General features: G+C 48.3%; 1 protein-coding gene across 4 annotated transcripts in view; it reads left to right on the forward strand.

Annotated features, from left to right (window-relative positions):
- The first annotated feature begins 2,939 nt into the window (after positions 1-2,939).
- LOC133351352 (ubiquitin carboxyl-terminal hydrolase 47-like) overlaps positions 2,940-19,632 on the forward strand; it is a 48,435-nt gene continuing 31,742 nt past the window's right edge. For 2 of the 4 annotated variants that reach the window (XM_061566482.1, XM_061566483.1), the window contains exon 1: positions 2,940-3,165. In XM_061566482.1, the coding sequence (XP_061422466.1) occupies positions 3,127-3,165 (39 nt within the window). In that variant the 5' untranslated portion in view covers positions 2,940-3,126. The remainder of the gene's footprint in view (positions 3,166-19,632) is intronic. The other 2 variants (XM_061566484.1, XM_061566485.1) reach the window with 1 other exon arrangement.

Genomic DNA, 19,632 nt, shown 5'->3' on the forward strand with positions numbered 1-19,632 from the left:
ATAGGAAGCTTCAAATCAAGTTTGATCAACAGGAAGCTTCTGTAAGAGTGCAAGGACGTCGCCGATTGTTCCAATTGTTGGAGCAGTCGTGTGTTTTATTGTTACGTAACCATTTAGGTTCAAACATACACGACTGTCAGTCTTGACGTTACACAATTAACAAACACATTAGTCAATAACACACTCAAGGAAAATAATACATAGTAGTCGACGTTTCGGGCAATGGCCCTTCTGCGTAGCGGAGCTGCCGTCTCCACGCTGCGGCGAAACTACATCTGCAGAACGTGAAGAACCAGTGGCATCTACATCTGCAGAACGTGAAGAACCAGTGGCATTTACATCTGCAGAACGTGAAGAACCAGTGGCATCTACATCTGCAGAACGTGAAGAACCAGTGGCGTCTGCAGAACGTGAAGAACCAGTGGCATCTACACCTTACAGGAGATTGTACAACTGTTAAAGCCATTCCCCGTGTTTAGCGTACATCGTGTTTGGAATCGACCGGAGAAAAGTTTCTACTTACGAACAAATCGACTTACGAACAGTCCCTCTGGAACCTAAATAGTTCGTAAGTAGAGGAGTGTCTGCACAGTGCCAGCGAGTTGTCCTCCGTTCGCCCGCAGTCACACACAATCCTCGGCCTTATACCATTTCTGTGTAATCGTGACAATTCGGCGTTGTATAAAACTCTGTGTTTAAAAATTTGTATTTATTATATATTTCCCCGCCAAAAAAAAAAAGAAACCCCAACGTCGATCGAAACGAAAATGACGTCACTGCAAAAATGACGTCACTACAAAAATGACGTTCTGACGTCACGACGCACTAAACTTTCGAACTTACGTAGACGCTGACGGGCGACGCGATGAACTCGTTCGGCAAGCCCAGACGCAATGGACAGGACATTGCACGCGATGACGTCTGGAACGTATTCAGACGATTAGCACTTGACGTAATTTACGTAATGACATTGACGGGAGGGGGTGTTGGCGTGGTGACGTCCCGATACAAGTGCTCGCATCTACAGCACTGGACGTCTGTGAAAAAACAAAGAGCTTCATAGCTCGTCGAATTCCTGCAGTATAAATAAATGACGTCACCACGCACACTCGGGATACAACCACGACGCGTGACGTCAACGCCGAGTTCCTACGCGATGACGTCATGACGCCAGCCGCGCGTGGTGTCGCGTTGCGCGTGGGGAGGGGTGAGGGGGGTGGGCGTGGGGGAGGGGTCAGGGGCGTGAGGGGCGTGGGGAGGGGTGAGGGGGGAGGGGTGAGGGGGGTGGGGGAGGGGTGAGTGGGATGGGCGTGGGGAGGGGTGAGGGGGGTGGGGGAGGGGTGAGGGGGGTGGGGGAGGGGTGAGGGGGGTGGGCGTGGGGAGGGGTGAGGGGGGTGGGGGAGGGGTGAGTGGGGTGGGCGTGGGGAGGGGTGAGGGGGGTGGGGGAGGGGTGAGGGGGGTGGGCGTGGGGGAGGGGTCAGGGGCGTGAGGGGCGTGGGGAGGGGTGAGGGGGGAGGGGTGAGGGGGGTGGGGAGGGGTGAGGGGGGTGGGGGAGGGGTGAGTGGGATGGGCGTGGGGAGGGGTGAGGGGGGTGGGGGAGGGGTGAGGGGGGTGGGCGTGGGGATGGGTGAGGGGGGTGGGGGAGGGGTGAGTGGGATGGGCGTGGGGAGGGGTGAGGGGGGTGGGGGAGGGGTGAGGGGGGTGGGCGTGGGGAGGGGTGAGGGGGGTGGGGGAGGGGTGAGTGGGATGGGCGTGGGGAGGGGTGAGGGGGGTGGGGGAGGGGTGAGTGGGATGGGCGTGGGGAGGGGTGAGGGGGGTGGGGGAGGGGTGAGGGGGGTGGGGGAGGGGTGAGGGGGGTGGGGGAGGGGTGAGGGGGATGGGCGTGGGGAGGGGTGAGGGAGGTGGGGGAGGGGTGAGGGAGGTGGGGGAGGGGTGAGGGGGGTGGGGGAGGGGTGAGTGGGATGGGCGTGGGGAGGGGTGAGGGGGGTGGGGGAGGGGTGAGGGGGGTGGGGGAGGGGTGAGGGGGGTGGGGGAGGGGTGAGTGGGATGGGCGTGGGGAGGGGTGGAGGGGGTGGGGGAGGGGTGAGGGGGGTGGGGGCGGGGTGAGGGGGGTGGGGGAGGGGTGAGGGGGATGGGCGTGGGGAGGGGTGAGGGAGGTGGGGGAGGGGTGAGGGGGGTGGGGGAGGGGTGAGTGGGATGGGCGTGGGGAGGGGTGAGGGGGGTGGGGAGGGGTGAGGGGGGTGGGGAGGGGTGAGGGGGGTGGGGGAGGGGTGAGTGGGATGGGCGTGGGGAGGGGTGAGGGGGGTGGGGGAGGGGTGAGGGGGGTGGGGGAGGGGTGAGGGGGGTGGGGGAGGGGTGAGGGGGGTGGGGGAGGGGTGAGGGGGATGGGCGTGGGGAGGGGTGAGGGAGGTGGGGGAGGGGTGAGGGGGGTGGGGGAGGGTGAGTGGGATGGGCGTGGGGAGGGGTGAGGGGGTGGGGGAGGGGTGAGGGGGGTGGGGGAGGGGTGAGGGGGTGGGGGAGGGGTGAGTGGGATGGGCGTGGGGAGGGGTGAGGGGGGTGGGGGAGGGGTGAGGGGGGTGGGGGAGGGGTGAGGGGGGTGGGGGAGGGGTGAGGGGGGTGGGGGAGGGGTGAGGGGGATGGGCGTGGGGAGGGGTGAGGGAGGTGGGGGAGGGGTGAGGGGGGTGGGGGAGGGGTGAGTGGGATGGGCGTGGGGAGGGGTGAGGGGGGTGGGGGAGGGGTGAGGGGGGTGGGGGAGGGGTGAGGGGGGTGGGGGAGGGGTGAGGGGGGTGGGGGTGGGGGAGGGGTGAGGGGGGTGGGGGAGGGGTGAGTGGGATGGGCGTGGGGAGTGGTGAGGGGGGTGGGCGTGGGGAGGGGGGTGGGCAGTGACGCGAGGCGCGGAACTCTCGCGGGTTTCCCCCTCCCCCCCTCTAAGTCTCGCGAGATCCGCTCCTCCATCTTGGCGGCTTGTGGCGGGGGGCAGAGGCATCCGCGATGTGGCCCTGAGGAGGAGGAGGAGTAGGCGGCGATCAGCTGTGGACGCTGCTCCCTCGACTGCTCCCTCGACCGCTACGCAGCCGACAGCACCAGCAGCGAGCCAGGCAGCCAGCAGCGAGCCACCGAGGAGCCATGTCTCTGGGCGAGGAGAACCAGCTGGTGCCTAAGCAGGTCCCCACTTCTCTTCCTCTCTCTCTCTCTCTGTCGACTGTCACCACCACCACCCTCACCCCACCCCCAGTGCCCTGTTCCCTCAGTTCGCTCTCCTTCTGTGTTCCCCTTTGTCTCGTCCCCTCTGTGTGTGCTGTTCTCCCTGTGTCCCCCGTCCGCCTGTGCTCTGGGTTCCCTCTTTGTGCTGTTACCCTCTGACCCCCCCCCCCCCCGTGTCCTGTGTCTCGTCCCCTCTGTGTTCTGTGTTGTGTTCTGGTCTATGGTGTCTGTGTTGTGTTCTGTGTTGTGTTCTGTGTTGTGTTCTGTGTTGTGTTCTGTGTTGTGTTCTGTGTTGTGTTCTGCCCCCCCCCCACCCCCCGTGTCCTGTGTCTCGTCCCCTCTGTGTGCTGTGTTGTGGTCTGTGTTGTGTTCTGTGTTGTGCCCCCCCCCCACCCTCTGTGTCCTGTATCCGCTGTGCTCTGTTCCCTGTGTGTTCTGTCGGCTTGTCGTCTTGTCTCCCCGTGTTCTCTACCTGCCGTCATGTCCCAGCTGTGTTCTGACCCAAATCCCCTGGTCCGTCTCTGTACACCCCTTGATTTGAGGTGTCCGTCCACCTGCGCTTCGTGTAAAACACTAAAGTTGACGGGCAATCCAGCGGGACGTGGACGTGACGGCATTGGGCCGCAGTGCCTCGTCGACAGTAATCGTGTGGTGTGTAAACAACAACAACAAGAACAAGGGGTCAGTGAATCCACAGCTTAGTCCTGGGCTGATTGGGCAGGGGCCGTGCACAGTTCGTGGTAATCCCACGATGGTCGTGACCACTCGCTCATCACGCGGTGCCTCCTCTTCTCGTTGTGTTTCACTTTCTCTCGCATCAACCACACGAACGATTCATCTGTCCTGAGCCTACGAGCGTCTTCATAGAGATATAGATACCCCCCCCCCCCCAGCAGCACCACACACACCACTGGGCTCTCTAAGAATGATGATGTGACAGCGTAACACGATGTACTCTTGAAGTGCATCGTCACCCACGCGGCTGTCAGCACATTTAAGATGTAGTAAGGTTGGTACTATAATAATGCTCATTAACAGGGAAGTGTTTTTGTGCACATGGCAATACAATAACATTGCAATCCCATCAGTCTGTGGGGGTTTTTAAGCATTATGTTCTTGCATTATTTGCTTCGGCAGTCAGTCATGCGCATTCGTAACATTTAAGCGACAAAAAAATGTTTGAAGGTCGATGCTGCGAAATATATCTCGGTTCAATACATGGGCACATCATGTCTCAATTGAAACGAGAGATTCGTTTCAAGTTGTATTTTTAAAAGTGCCCATTCATTCATGGTTGAGCACATTATCCATTCATAACTCCCGTGTGTCACCCCCACATTAGGAGGTGAAGTCGCATTGTCCTACCTTTGAAGTCTCTTAAACACCCTCTCATCCACACTTGGTGCTGTGGTTATTACATGCACTGCTGTAGAAGGTGTTCAACACTTTGTAATAATAAAATGAGAGGGTTTTTTTTCTCTTTCTAGTCTTCAGAGCCGGCAAGTTCTGGATTAAGAGACCAATGGGCCAGAGAGTAAACCACTGTCGCCTGCACTCCTTGAACAGAGGAATAGCAAAACCACACGAACTCTCTCCTGAAGCCTTCTTCTGGCAAGCAGACCTGAACATATTGCAACACACGACAATAGAATAGAGAACAATATATTAATTTAATGGTTTTGTTGAACAGTTTATTGATGACAAAGCTGAGACCATAAACAAAGTACACTTGAGAGCCCAGTTTTGGAAATGGTCGGTTGCCTGGATTAGAACCCAGGGTTAGAACTCAGGGTTAGGACCTGGGTTAGAACTCAGGGTTAGAACTCGGGGTAAGAACCCAGGGTTAGAACTCAGGGTTATGACTTGGGTTAGAACTCAAGGTTAGAACTCGGGGTAAGAACCCAGGGTTATAACTCAGGGTTAGGACCTGGGTTAGAACTCAGGGTTAGGACCTGGGTTAGAACTCAGGGTTAGAACTCAGACTTAGAACCCAGGGTTAGAACTCAGGGTTAGAACTCAGGGTTAGAACTCAGGGTTAGAACTCAGGGTTAGAACCTGGGTTAGAACCTGGGTTAGAACTCAGGGTTAGAACCTGGGTAAGAACCCAGGTTCTCCGTCGCACTGGCCAGGTAGTTGACACAGTTGTGAAGCACAAATTATAAAAAAAAAACCCCACCACCTTAGTGAGCACTGCCTTAACAAGGAATGGTATTTACGTTTTGTTCTTGTGAATGGCAATATCTAACAAGAGCTAGATGTCAATATATAAGAAGCCCCAACAGTTGGGTTGTTCAACCTCCCAAACTGGAGTCCATTGCCCCACACAGTCGACTTGTATTTGTGTTTGTGTTATCGGGCAGAGTAAATTACAAAGGCTGTGGGTTTTTGATTTGTACGTCGAACCTAATATTTTTTTAGGCTTCCCTTAATACTCCGAAGTTAAAAATCACGAGCAGCAGCCGGCCGCTGTGAAATGCTAATGTACAAATGCACCCCAGTTGGTATCCATAAACCACTCGCTGGTTACAACGATGAGCACAACCTCGCAAATCAAACACTTTTACTGCCACTTACTCCTCTCGCCATATCCTCCTTCCCACTTGACCGGCCAAACACACGGTATGTCGTCACAATCAATCGCGTGTAATTACCACCATAAACACACACCCACACACACACATACGTCCTAATTCGCGTGTTGGATAAACGGTGCATGATAGTTTCATTTGTTAGAGGAAAACAAAACATACCTCTGTCTGCATCACCAGCAACGTTTCTCTCCAGCCTTGTTAAATCTACGCCCTTTCCACGTTAAATGCCGCTCAAGTTGTATGACAATTTACCCCCCACCCCTCCTCAAATATACAATCTACTCCGAGTGGGTGGAATTATTCTCCCGCTCCCCAATCCCACCCTCCCCCACCAACCGGGTGATATGATGAATTGTCACAACAGATTTAGGATTTGAGTCAAGATTTTTTCTCTCTATATATTTTGGTGGATGTCAGCGTCTCTCGTGGTGGCAGGGGTGACGTGTAACCATTACTGTACATTAATCTTACGAATGCACATTAATCGCTACTTTCTAGGCATGCCGTAGGCTCAAGAAATTATATGAATCGATCAATATTCGTATAATTCAACGCCTAGTATCCACACAGGTATGAACTTTGATTCGGTAGATATAGATGGACAGAAAACGGCTCGTCTCCAAACACACGAATTGCTTTCACGCCCGTCATTTAATTGTGGCCAACTGTGAACCAGTGACTCCCAGTAAGATGTGTTGTTTGTGCAGGCAAAGCCTGGACTCGTTTAATCTGCCGAGTTGGCTGCTGGGGTTGCTCAAGTTAGGCAAGAGCCCGCTAAGCGCACACGTGGGTCCATTCGACGGCAGCGCAGTACAGCAAATCGCTACGCAGTTTTATCAGACGTCGTCTTAGCGGGGTTGTGATGGATTGTGGGGGCTTCATGTAGCCTTGGGAGGTGTTGTGTACGGTCTTGGTGTATTGAGGGTGTCGTGTTGCCTATAACCGTAGATTGTCAGTCGTGTGCCGTGTCATGATAGATTGGACCAGCTGTAAATTCTGGGACTACGTAATGTCATTTATTTCCAGAGTTGGAGAATAACATGTTACTGTAATGCGATTTGCCAGAAGCGGAGGTACCCCCTAATCTCATATTTACTCAGTTTTCAGTGCATAATCAGATTACTGTTACTTAGTGTGTGCTTGATGAAAACCTTTTATGATTACTGTCCTTACATTTGTTTCTGAAACATTCATGAACGATTCCAAAAACAAAAAGTGGGGGGGGTGAAGAGATGATCATGTCGAGAGCTTCTGCTAATGGGGGGGCAGCCGCGGCCAATGAATACGGCTCGCGTTACAAAGCCTATAATCATAGTACACAGGGCGATGTTGCTAAGGTTTAAATTAAGCTAAATGTTTAGGTATGTAGCAATTCCATAAGTCAATTCAAAATTCGAGTCAGTTCAAGATTAAAATATTTAACTCTTTTGTTTTAACCGTTTCATTTTTATCGGTTTTTTTCTGTCAAATGTGCAGTTTGTGTTCTGTATTAGCTTATATACTGTAGCAGCACATAATGAACGCATAATGTGCTTAAATTGTAACTGTTAATTCTCACGAGCATCATTCAACATATGTATCATAAGCATAAGAATCGATTTGACATTGTGCCTGCTGATATTCATTTGAAAAGAATATTGTGCCTGTAATAATTGTATGACTTAACGTATAATGCCAATGTATACAGGGATTACATTACTTCTGAAACTTTAAGTAAGCGGTGATTAGCACCCCGATCTTTTAAAGCGTAACCCTCCCAGCAGCATTCGTTCGATCGCCATAATTTCCAGAATCGTGCAACAAATCGTTGCTGTCAATGGAACTTCAGAATCGTTTTCCTGGAATAGCAACAACCCTGGATGTAATCGGGCACCAGTCAATGATTGGAGGGCGAGAGTGGGGGCGGCCTGTGCTCTATAAATGAAGCCTATGTGACTGAGATCCCCAGCCTAATTAAAGAGTTGTTGACAGCACTATAGGCCCGAACCCCCAATTAATTTATCAGGAAAACAATGTTTTGATTGGTGTGACATTTCTGCTGAATTAAGGATGCAGCAGTTGTGACAGTCGAATCCTTCTCTTCCATCGAGTGTCCCAAAACTATTTGGCGAGCGTGCAGCTGTGTGTCGGTCTGGGCTGTCCCGGTGGCAAGATGTTATTTCTCTTGCCACGGTATATAGGAGGTCGTGGGTTTTGATCCCAACCCTGACACCTGTATATTTGGAGTTTTGAATGTTCTCCCCGTGGTCGCTTGGATTCTTCTCCGGGTCCTCCGGTTTTTCCCTCCACATTTAGTATCGACGTGCGTTTAAGAGTATTTGGCTGCGATACATTTCCACATGATAAGCCGCTTGGTTGAGCTGTCATTCGTGGCCAGGTTGCTTCTGAAAAAGAACTCTATAGGTCAGTGGGTTTTACATGGTGACATAAAAGTTGTTTAATAGTTTAAATATTTTTTTAGTTTAAAATGAATACTTACGTTGCCAGTCCATGCGTTGAAGTGTGCGTGTGAGAATTGATTACTATTTGTAAACAACTGTATGTGCAGTAAAACTTCAGTGTTGGACTAATTGTTGGAAGAGCCTTTCTGGTCAACAGGGATGTCCTGCATACTACAAGTTATTAAATATTAATTAATAGCTAAATAACGATTGCAAATGTTACGATCCGTATGCAGGTGATCCCCGCTTTTTACAACACGATGCGTATCCCCGTCGTCGTAAATGGGATCTTCATGAATGGGATCCTACTTTACGTAGGTAGCAGAAACATTGCTTGCCAGATGTGTTTTTTTCTGTTTTATCGGCCGTATTTAATGGTGTTTAATAGTTAAAAATCCACAACCACACTTGAGAATAACAAAAGCTCCACGCCAAGTCTCATCAGAAAACCACACTGATGTGTGCGGAGTTATTGTCAGAAAATGTGTCGTAAATCAAGTTTCTGCATCGTATATCGATCCATGGTGGCATTATATAAACGTCGTAAAATGTGGATCCTCATAAATCGGACCGTTGTAAACTGGAGACCACCTATACACATCATTAACACCAAACCCATTTAGGTGTTTACAACTCAACAATAAAAAGGGTGAAAAATTATTAAAGTTTATGATTGGAGTGCACTTGTATTATAAATATGTTATTCTTTTTGTGTATTACATTTCAGTTTGGGCATTGCTTCAAATATAAATGAAATCGCATTCGGAACATGGTACCCCATTCTTGAATGCGTTTTTCTACTATGAGACCTCCTTTACCAGTGGCAAAATATAGTAATAGATTTTTACCCTTTCAACTTTTTGCGTCATCTGGTCCAACACCAATGGAGACTAGGCTCTAAGAAAAGCTGTCTCGGGTGTGGACCAATCAACTTCAAGGACAATGCATATCATCATTATCAGAGTTGTTTCTTTTTGTTTGCATTTTGACTGCTTGTGTTGTGGTTATTGCAAACATGATCCCTTGTATAAAGGTGTCAGTTTTTGTACCAGTTGAAAGGGTACAAACCTATTACTATGCGTTTTACTAGTTTCTTCCCCGTGTCACTTCCCTGTCGCCATTCTACAAGATGAACGCCATCTCCTCGGACCGATTGCCACCCAGATCTCACGATGTTTTCTTTAACTTATTGAATATTAATTGCTACACGAAAACGATCCGCAGGACACTTGCTCACCCTGCAACTGCGCTGCGAGCTGCTCCGCAACACGTCACAGCATGCCACCATGTCAGAATATGACTTCACACCTGGTTATTTCAGCTGCTGAAGGCCCCATTGAGCGACGAGGACGACTATGGCCCAAGATCATCGGCAGTGGCGCTAGTGAGGTGACATTGCAGGGTTGGGTAATTGCACCCCCTAACAAGAGCAAAAACAAACAAATTATGTACGTGAAAACCAATGCCAAAAATGTACTGCAAACAGTATAAATAATTCGTGCTTAAAGACGAATCAAAACTGTTGTCAGATGCGTGTCCAACGTGTCCTTCGTATTGGTATATACTATAGATGCTAGTGTATACAATGTTACTGGAATACTTGGAAATTTGTGATTCTAAGGTCATTTGTGATCCAGTCCTCTGGTCAAGTTGTGCTTATTCATTCCGTTGATGTTTCAGAACCCACTCGAGTGAGCTGCGATGTCAACTAATATACATCGATGATCATGAGGCCTTGTCGTACAGATTTGGCACCCACCCAGACCGTTTCCCTATCATTTTTCCAGGGGTGTTCATTCCAGCTCCCTACGTAACCCATGCACCTGACCATGTAGGGTGGGAGAATGACGCGAGCGTTGCGCTGCGGGTGTAGATCCCTGCCTCGGCATGCGATTTCTGTAAGGCCCTTGGCTAACAGTAATTGCAAGCCCTTCAAGGCACGAGCCACGGCACATGTGTGGCAAGACTGCTCTATCATGAGTTTTTACAGTTTGCTATTGGCAGCCGCAGTATTGGCACCGGGGCCCATCCTCGTACTATGGAAATGTTGGCACCAAATTGTGTTGTTTGGGTCCTTCGGTAAAGTCACGTAGATAGTTGTTATTTTCTTTCAACCTATCTGCGTGACTTTACTGAAAGACCCAAAGAATGTGAATTCCTGCAGTCACGAAAGCTTTAAGTCACCAAATCGTAGTTTGGCATAAAATTATCCGATGGGCCTTTCGAGATGTCGTCTCTGGGCTATAAGGCTGCCCAGTCACTCTTGTGGCGTTCATCATGAATTCAAAAAAATTAACCCGTAAAAACAAAGTTTTTCACTATAAATCCTTTATATGCGTGGCGGCTAGAGTCCTCTCGTCCTCTGGCTTGAGATGGCTGCCACCTATGGGTGAGATGATTGCCTGCCACCATTAAGCAATTGGTAATTAAATATAAAAACAATTTCCTAAAAAGTGTAAAGTTAGGGAAAAAAAATTTCACGAAAATAAATTGTCACGCCTAACGAGTCTGTGCAAAATGTCAGCTCGATTGGATCACGGGAAGTGGGTTAAAAAACGACCGAAAGATTTGCACGGTCGTAAGCGCGCAAGCAAGCAAGCAAGTGAACTTAATATAAAGGATTTAACAAGTATAACCCGTATAACCCGTAAAAACAAAGTATTTCACTATAAATCCTTTATATGCGTGGCGGCTAGAGTCCTCTCGTCCTCTGGCTTGAGATGGCTGCCACCTATGGGTCAGATGATTGCATTGCACCATTAAGCAATTGGTAATTAAATATAATATTTTTGTCCTAAAAAGTGTCAAATTTTGGAAAAACATTTTCACGAACATTAATTGTCACGCACAACGAGTCTGTGTGGAAAATGTCAGCTCGATTGGATCACGGGAAGTGGTTAAAAAACGACCGAAAGATTTGCACGGTCGTAAGCGCGCAAGCAAGCAAGTGAACTTAATATAAAGGATTTAACAAGTATAACCCGTAAAAACAAAGTTCTTCACTATAAATCCTTTATATGCGTGGCGGCTAGAGTTCTCTCGTCCTCTGGCTTGAGATGGCTGCCACCTATGGGTCAGATGATTGCATGGCAGCATTAAGCAATTGGTAATTAAATATAATATTTTTGTCCTAAAACGTGTAAAATTTTGGAAAAAAATTTTCACGAACATTAATTGTCACCCACAACGAGTCTGTGTGGAAAATGTCAGCTCGATTGGATCATGGGAAGTGGGTTAAAAAACGACCGAAAGATTTGCACGGTCGTAAGCAAGCAAGCGAACTTAATATAAAGGATTTAACAAGTATAACCCGTAAAAACAAAGTTTTTCACTATAAATCCTTTATATGCGTGGCAGCGAACTTAATATAAAGGATAAAAAAATATATTCGCCTGTGGAGGACGCGGGGATCGATCCCACGACCTTTGGCATGGGAAGCGAGGGCGCTACCAACTGCGCTACTCCGCACGGCCTGTGGAGGGGTTACGCTCTGGGCTCTTACACTCTGACGTTCAGCCAAAGCCATGAATGAGTTCTATTTGAATATATGTAAAATAAAAAATTTTGCCTAAAAAGCGTAAAATTTTGGGAATTTTTTTTCACGAACATTGTCTGGCACAACGAGTCTGTGTAGAAAATGTCAGCTCGATTGGATCACGGGAAGTGGGTTAAAAAACGACCGAAAGATTTGCACGGTCGTAAGCAAGCAAGCACGCAAGCAAGCAAGCATGCGAACTTAATATAAAGGATTTAAAATGGACCGAGTTGTGTGGTGCTGCCCCCTGGCTGATAGGTGGGCAAGCACACAATGGCCAAGTTACCGGGCCTAGTGCTCTTCGCCCACCGTCATGGTGTCATTGACCCCAGCAGCAGCCTTGGGGCCCAGCCCCAGTGTCCTAGCCAGTGATGTTGTTGCCGCATATAATTTTCAAAGCGAGATTTACCAAAAGGTCAATTAGTTTTATTTGTGAAAGATCCTGTGGTGTTACAATACTTTCTAAAAGCTATTTTTCAATGTTCATTTTAAATGCTAAATTCAAAATCATGTGCCCAGGAGTCAGTGTAACAACCCTGTAGGTTTTCATATTCTTAGGTTTTTTTCGGTAAAGTCACATACCTACGTGACTTTACCGAAAAAACCTAAGAATATGAATCATTGCAGTCACGAAAGCTTCAAATCTAGAACCTGTAGGTTTTCCCCATTGGTTCGTCATTTCCATCCGTACAGTAAAAGGGGAAAATATCAGCTACAGGAGTTTACATTCTCAAATGCGTATGCCCATCTTTTGGTTGACCTATGTGTGTACTCGAAGTTCAGAATTCCCATGACAGTGCCAGCTCTCTCTGTAACATGACTACTGATTTAGGACAAAGTGATCCTCTACCAACCACAGAGGAATGATGAGCACAGTCGACCTTCAGCTGGGATTTGATAGGGACAAAGTGCTGTAACCACGGTGCTAACCTCTCAGAAATTGTGGGCGCTCCTGTCTGCTCGGGTGATGTAATATGTATTTTGAGAATGCTAATAACACAGTTGTTGCTTGGTGCCTTGTTTTCGGGCTTGGGGCAATGGGATTTGAATATTCTCATTTGATGTCTACTTGTACAAAAGTGCCACTCAACAGATGCAAACTGTTTACGCCGGGTGTTCCTATGGGGGGCCCATCGTGTAGCATGCATTCATTATGTAAACCATAGCTGCAGAGTGTTCATTGCTGGCTTGGGAGATCTATTTTAATGATAGAGTTTGTGTCACTTTTAATAAATAAATATTAATGCCATGAATGCGTCAACTCGTTTGTTTTTGTCTAAACGTACTCATGTATTTTCCCTATCTGAATCTTGAACCCATGTATGTTGTCACAAACGTGTGCAGTCCTTTTGTTGTTATCATTGTTCCACGCCTGGATGAAAGGCCTCTCCATGCCATGTCGGTCATGGCAGGTGTTTGACCATACTTCACCGGTCAGTGCTGCTTGGTGAATCGGGGGTGCTCAGAATTGACTTGGATGTCACGTTTGTATCATAGGACAATGGACCAGCCACTGCGCCACCACTCCCGCTTGTTGCCAACAGGGGGCGTCTTAAACCATTATGTAACAGGGCGTGTGGCACTATTTGGTAATACAGTATCAGCGATAATAGAACGGTCAAGTATTTATTGTTCATTCAATCCTCACCGAGTCTCAAGATTATTTTTAACGATGATGTCTGCAATTGGGATATTTGGCCCACTCCAATTCCGAGTATTTATCACGTGGCAAAGGAACTCAGATTTCCATGACATCCCTTGCATGCGTAGGGATAACAATTGAAGCCGCGCAAAGACTTCGAGACTCCATTTGCTGTACTGTCATCTCTTATGCCACGTCGCAAACCCAGTTTGGCAGTTTCACAAATCTATAATCTGCCAACCGTTGATCCCAAAGTGCTGTGTTACAGGCATGCGCCACCACGCCTTTAAGTGTGCTGAGACACAACATTTGACATTTTCACTTCCTGTAGGTTTGTTTTACTTGAACAACAAAGGAACACTCGTTGTGCAACGCAGAAGTCCAACTCCGTCGTGGCCTGTTGATGAGTATTCAGATTGTGTCCGCTGGCTTTCTGGATGTGACGTAATGCGGATTGGGTCTGCTTGAATCGGAATGGGATCTGATCAGATCCAACGCGATCGGGTTCGATCAGACACGAACCTCTCGCCCTGAGTAAATTACTGAAGTGGGATCATCGTCCCAGACTGCGGACACGTGACAGGACCCTTTTGATGTAAACAAATATAATAATTTAAGTATCTAGGAATGTACATGTGTGTTTGTACAAAGTACAGTTTGTACAAAGTACAGTTTGTACAGTCTCTTGTAAGTCAGCCTGACTTAGGGCAATGCTACAGACAGAAGTAGTGATAATGGTGTGTGCGTATGCTTTGTACGCCCCACGGCCGTGGTAGCCGCTTGATATGTACATGTGTTATCCCGTATGTGAGGCTAGTTGCACGTGAAGGTAAAGGCGCAGCCCTGCAATGTTTTGTTAATGCCACTGCTGGCAGAGGGGCCTCCAATGGAGCGAGCTCTCGAGGGCCCCTCTAGACGGCTTTTAGCTGTTCTTCCACGCTGGGCAGACATGGAACTGGTGGAATGACTATGTAAAATTTTGAACTTCTTTCACACTGCATGCAGCCAACTGCGCTAATCGGAAGTGCGGAGGAAGGACAACAAATGAAACTCAAAAAGCAGTTTTAAAGAAATGAGTTTTCAATCTAGATTTAGAAGTGCATAGCTCCAGTGGCTTCCTAATATTGGAAGGAAGAACGTTCCAGACGGCTGCAGAAGCGAATCTGAAAGCTCGCGATGCAGTGACCGTCTTTGTTCGACGACTAGCCAAAAGGCGTTGCTTTTGAGGATGACCGGAGTTCGCGCGATGATGGTTAATGTTCTTTGACGAGATCAGCAAGGTATTGTGGTTCATTTGTGGCAAGCACTTTGTGCGTAATGAGTGCGGCCTGACACCACGTTGTATGTATGTATATTGAACTTCTTTCACACCGTACGTAGCCAATCGTGCTAATCGGAGGTGCGGGGAAGGACAACAAACTTAACACGGAGAGCAGTTTTAAAGAAATTAGTTTTCACTTTACCCCAACACGCACGTGCCCTGCCTATCTACTAACTGTGGTGAACCCGTTTTTTACACCAAATCTAAACTAAACTATGTTTTATATTACCAGGTATATAGCCCAGTGCATTATACAGCTTTTTTCAAAAGCAAAATGGCTACAAATGATAGCCCAATGAATATATTTCTGTATGTTGAACTTCTTTCACACCGTACATTGCCAACCGTGCTAATCGGCGGTGCGGGTGGCTTATCATGTGGACATTTATAACAGCCAAATGCTCTATACGCACGTTGATTCCAGTTGTGGAGGGAAAAGCCGGAGGACCTGGAGAAAAATCCACGCTACCACGGGGGGGGGGGGAAGAGCGACATGGAAACTCCAAACATACAGAAGTTGTCAGGGTCAGGATCAAACTCACGACCATTCATCTGTCCCAGTACGGCAAATAAATACAAAAAGACAAAATACCAAAACAAATACAAGCATATGGTAAATATAACAAGGAATTTGCATACTATATAATTTAGAGCACACTGTGTAATATAGCGTGCGTGATAACATGCACTAGAGCACGTTGAATAGTGTATGACTTGTAATGCATGTAGTTAAAGTGTATCAAATGTACTTGGGGTAATACATTAGTTGTGGGGGAATGCTGGGATGGGGGAATGGGGGAGGGGTGGTGTTGCATAAGGGGGGGGGGGGCAATGACATTCAGTTACGGCACGGACTCTACACAATACACAACCTAACTACATGCATCACATAGGTGCACATATAGTGGACAGCGCACACATTGCTTTTAATTGTAATCGCAAATGGCTCGACTCTCAAGATCACCACCACCCGCCGGACCAGCACTCCTCTCCCCCGCTCTTATTCCAGCTCGCCAGGGTGTTTCACTGTGTGTGTGTAGTGTTTAAATGGAGCGCGGTAGTGTTGCGGTTGGGGCACTGCGCTCACGGCCAATAACATTGGCGAATATTTCAACTGGTCCTGGACCCCACCAAGGTCAACACACCCTTAAATGAGTACCTAATGCGGTGCGTAAACATCGCCACTGAGAAGGCAAATGCGCCGAGCGTGGTGTTGGCCACACACCCCCTTGTGTGCCATGCTGGCCTTCATAGGTGCTCCCTTAACAGCACTTACCCCAATAGTCTGTGAAGTCTATATGGGGGGAATCTTTGTCTTTATAGTGCGTGTGCTCTTCTATACCATGTGTGTTAGATAAGTGAAGTACCGGTGAAGACGCTTGACGCCGAGGTTGAGGCACACGTATGTTTATTTTACAGTACAACAGTGGGCATATAACACTCGAGGGGTATTCGGCCCCCTCACCCGTATAACTCGGAATACACCCCTAGCTAACTCTGTCCTAGCCCCGAATCCTCCACTAATGGGCTAGGGGAGGCTAACTGGCCCGACACTGGTAAGTCGGGCCCGGTACCCGGAGTTCCAGACCAGCTCTTACAAGAGCACCGGCTCTGGCTTTCGGGACCACGCCGCTGGCTCAATCCTGTCCGGCCCTGAAAAGGACATCGAAGCAGGGGAGTCCAGGGCTCTATCTAAGACGTCTTCCTTCTTGTTCCCTTAGCTTAACATAACTGACCCGAGCCCCTTTGAACATCCCCTTTTATACCCAACCCCTCCCTGAGGGGTGGGGCCCCGGGGGATCATAACGTTCGAACCAGCCCCCCCCAGGGTGTCTGGCTCGGGCGTCGTAGAGGGCACCTCCCCGTGCGCTTACGTAGCCCCGCCCACTGTGTTTGTTTTCCATAGGCTGCCATGCATAACGGGCCCTCTCTTTAACACCCCTACATAAGTAACAATTCATCCTTCTCACAGTTCGATTCGTTGTCATGTTTCAGGGTCGCAAGTGCATTCAAGAATCAATCAATCAATCTTTAGCTGGTTTTAATCGTCTGCATTTTCTGTCCCCTTCGTTCAGACTTATTTTGGCCCGTTATGTGATGCGACCGAGATGGTAGCCCCGTTGCCTCTTGTTGCAGCGCGTCGCAGTTGAAGACCCCCCTCCCATGGTTGTCGAGGTGCCATACCTTCGCCTGCCACAAGGCAGCACAGTCAGTGTGGACTCCACCCGTTCCATCTGCATGGGATATTGTTGTACCCCTCTCATATGTGCGGTTGCCTCTTGTACGATCCCATTTCCTTCCACATGTAAAACAAACATTAATCTGATAAAAACATGCAGAGGACTGCAGACCTTGGGCAATGGTTGGGGCCGGCTCACCGCGTTCCTTAGTTCCTGAATTTGTGTGTTTTTTTGTGAGTTGTTCTCTTTGAGAATTATCAGAAACTGCGTGCTACAAGATGGAGTTATTGCTATTAATACTCTGGGTGTATTAACTATAAATTTGCTTAGTCTGTTTCAGTATTAAAAAAATTACCCACAATGTACTCATGTGAGAAGACACATCGATAATGGCCCTGGATATGACAAACATTACTGCATACTTATGGCTGCGTAACAGCGTCTTTGAAGATGCCCTTGCTTTATAACAACGGTGCGAACACCAGATGGACCAATGATTCCGTGTGATGATTTGAACCAGCGTATGCCCGTGGGTCCGGTGCTTTGGAGGCAGAAGGTTGGTGGATCGCATTGATTCGTAAAACTCCCAAACCCGCTGGGCTGCATGACGTCGTGGTCAAGAGATGGCAGTGCAACAGCTCGCCTTGTAAACCTGTTTTGGTGTCTGTGGGACTTCTCTGGTTACCAGTTTCCCCCGTATGCAAAAAAAAACCCGTACGTGATAAGGATTTTGGTGAAATATTCTCATGCAGGACCCGTCTTGAAGAGTCTTAAGGCCCAATGAGACTTTTTCTGGATAAGTAATTGAAATAATTATAACTTTTATTTATTGTACAATGAAAATTGTTGTAGAGTACTATGTTCTCAGCCGTGGTCGTCCCTTTTGGCATTACGCTTGCTAGAGATAAAGAGAGATTTTAGGGCCCAGGTATTGGTACCCGGTTCCCTTATCTCGGCTTGCTCATATTTTGTTTCCAATTGTGATGAAGCGAGATAAAATACATCGCTCTTTGAATAGTGTAACATGTAGCCAGGCAGGAGCCTGCACTTCCTGATATGACGGCAATCCAGTTTTGCCACGACACCACAGCACGCATGATGCAGCATGTCCTCGGGCACGGATCGGCATCTTGCGGCTCTTTAAGGGCCTGCTTCATGACTTTATTTATTAGGGACCACCGTCTCGTAGTCAAATGTATTGCGGCTCTTGCAATATTGAGTTTTTTTTACCGAGTTTGAATAAAATGGCTCTCCTTGTATATTGAGATACAATACATCTCGCCATCGTGGGGTGCCCCACGGCCGTGAGATGTTAACTCCCTCGCCTGGTGTGCAGGAGGTCGTGGGTTCCATCTCCCCGTGGTCGTATGGATTTTTCTCAGGGTCACCCGGTTTTTCCATTCCGCATTTAGAAACGTGCTTTTAGAGTATTTGGCCGCTGTGCATTTCCACGTGATAAGCCACTTCGTTGAGCTATCATTTGTGGCCAGGTTGCTTCTGAAAGAGAGCTATACAGCTCAGTGGGCCTTGCCTGGTAAAAAAAATAGTAAATAGTAATTTTGGTTGCTGATCCCTGTCCTAAGGTATCACAATACAGCTGGACTTCACGATGTATGAATTCATCGATTGCTTTATTGATTATCGGTTCATTTACTCAACGAATCGGGTTGCCAACCATTTTTACAATGGGCCGAGTAATCGGCCGTAAACACCAGTAGCCAATAACAATCATCAGTCGATTAATCAACTTGCGCGACTAACCGTACCAATGCCAGGTCACAGCAAAGCTTGCACTTGTGTTGTTAGAAGTGTTGTGACTCAATTCACAATGAAGAGGTCATCATTAGAAAACCACTTGAACTATGCACTTTAAAATCTAGATTGAAAACTCATTTATTTACAATTTGCTTTTTGTGTTTAGTTTGCTCTCCTTCCCCCGCACCTCCAATGAGCACGGATGGCGACGTATGGTGCCAAAGAAGTTCTACAATACATATTGTTGGCTACGTACGGTTCAACAGAAGTTCAACATGCACACGTGCATCATGACCATTGCTTTTGGCATCACTTGGCCCATTACTTCCTTCTTTCAGACCTCACAACTGTTGCATAGTTGACACCTGATTCACAAAGTTAACGTGAACACGATCCTACCAGATGGCTTTGGGTCATGCCCTTGGTTGCTCACCTTTGGGTGCCTGCCTTGCTACCCTGGACCCCTACACCCTGCATGTGCCGAGTCAATCGCAACCTCTTTCTCTTTGTCCTCCTGTTGTTCACAATGCTTTCCTTCCATCACATCCTCTTCTGAGCTGACAAGTTTGCTTACCCACTTCTGCCACTCAATTCCTCGTACGTTATTCTCTGCCTGGATCTACATTCACGACCCCTGTTATTACCGTACCTAACAGTCACGTTTCACGCTGACATCACTGTAGTTAAAGTGCCGGAGGCTTAAAGAAGTTTGTGGGTTTAATTCTCTGCTCTAGGTTGTTCGCAGTCCATCATCCCTCCCCTGGTGAGCTTTTGTGTGTGTGAAGTCAACAGTCATCATACTAAAGATAGACTGGCCCTCCTTTCCAACCTCTGGCTGAGGGCCACCAATCAGCAAGAGGTGAGCAGCGCCCCCCCTCACCGCTGCTGCCCTCTATCAGCAGGTGAAAGTGTATCGTGCTCGCGTTCATTCGGGTTGCTCCATTTCGCGGCTATGCGTATTCA

Source organism: Lethenteron reissneri, chromosome 37, assembly GCF_015708825.2.
Source record: "Lethenteron reissneri isolate LAM-NWPU_2019-01 chromosome 37, ASM1570882v1, whole genome shotgun sequence".
Lineage (NCBI taxonomy): Eukaryota > Metazoa > Chordata > Hyperoartia > Petromyzontiformes > Petromyzontidae > Lethenteron > Lethenteron reissneri.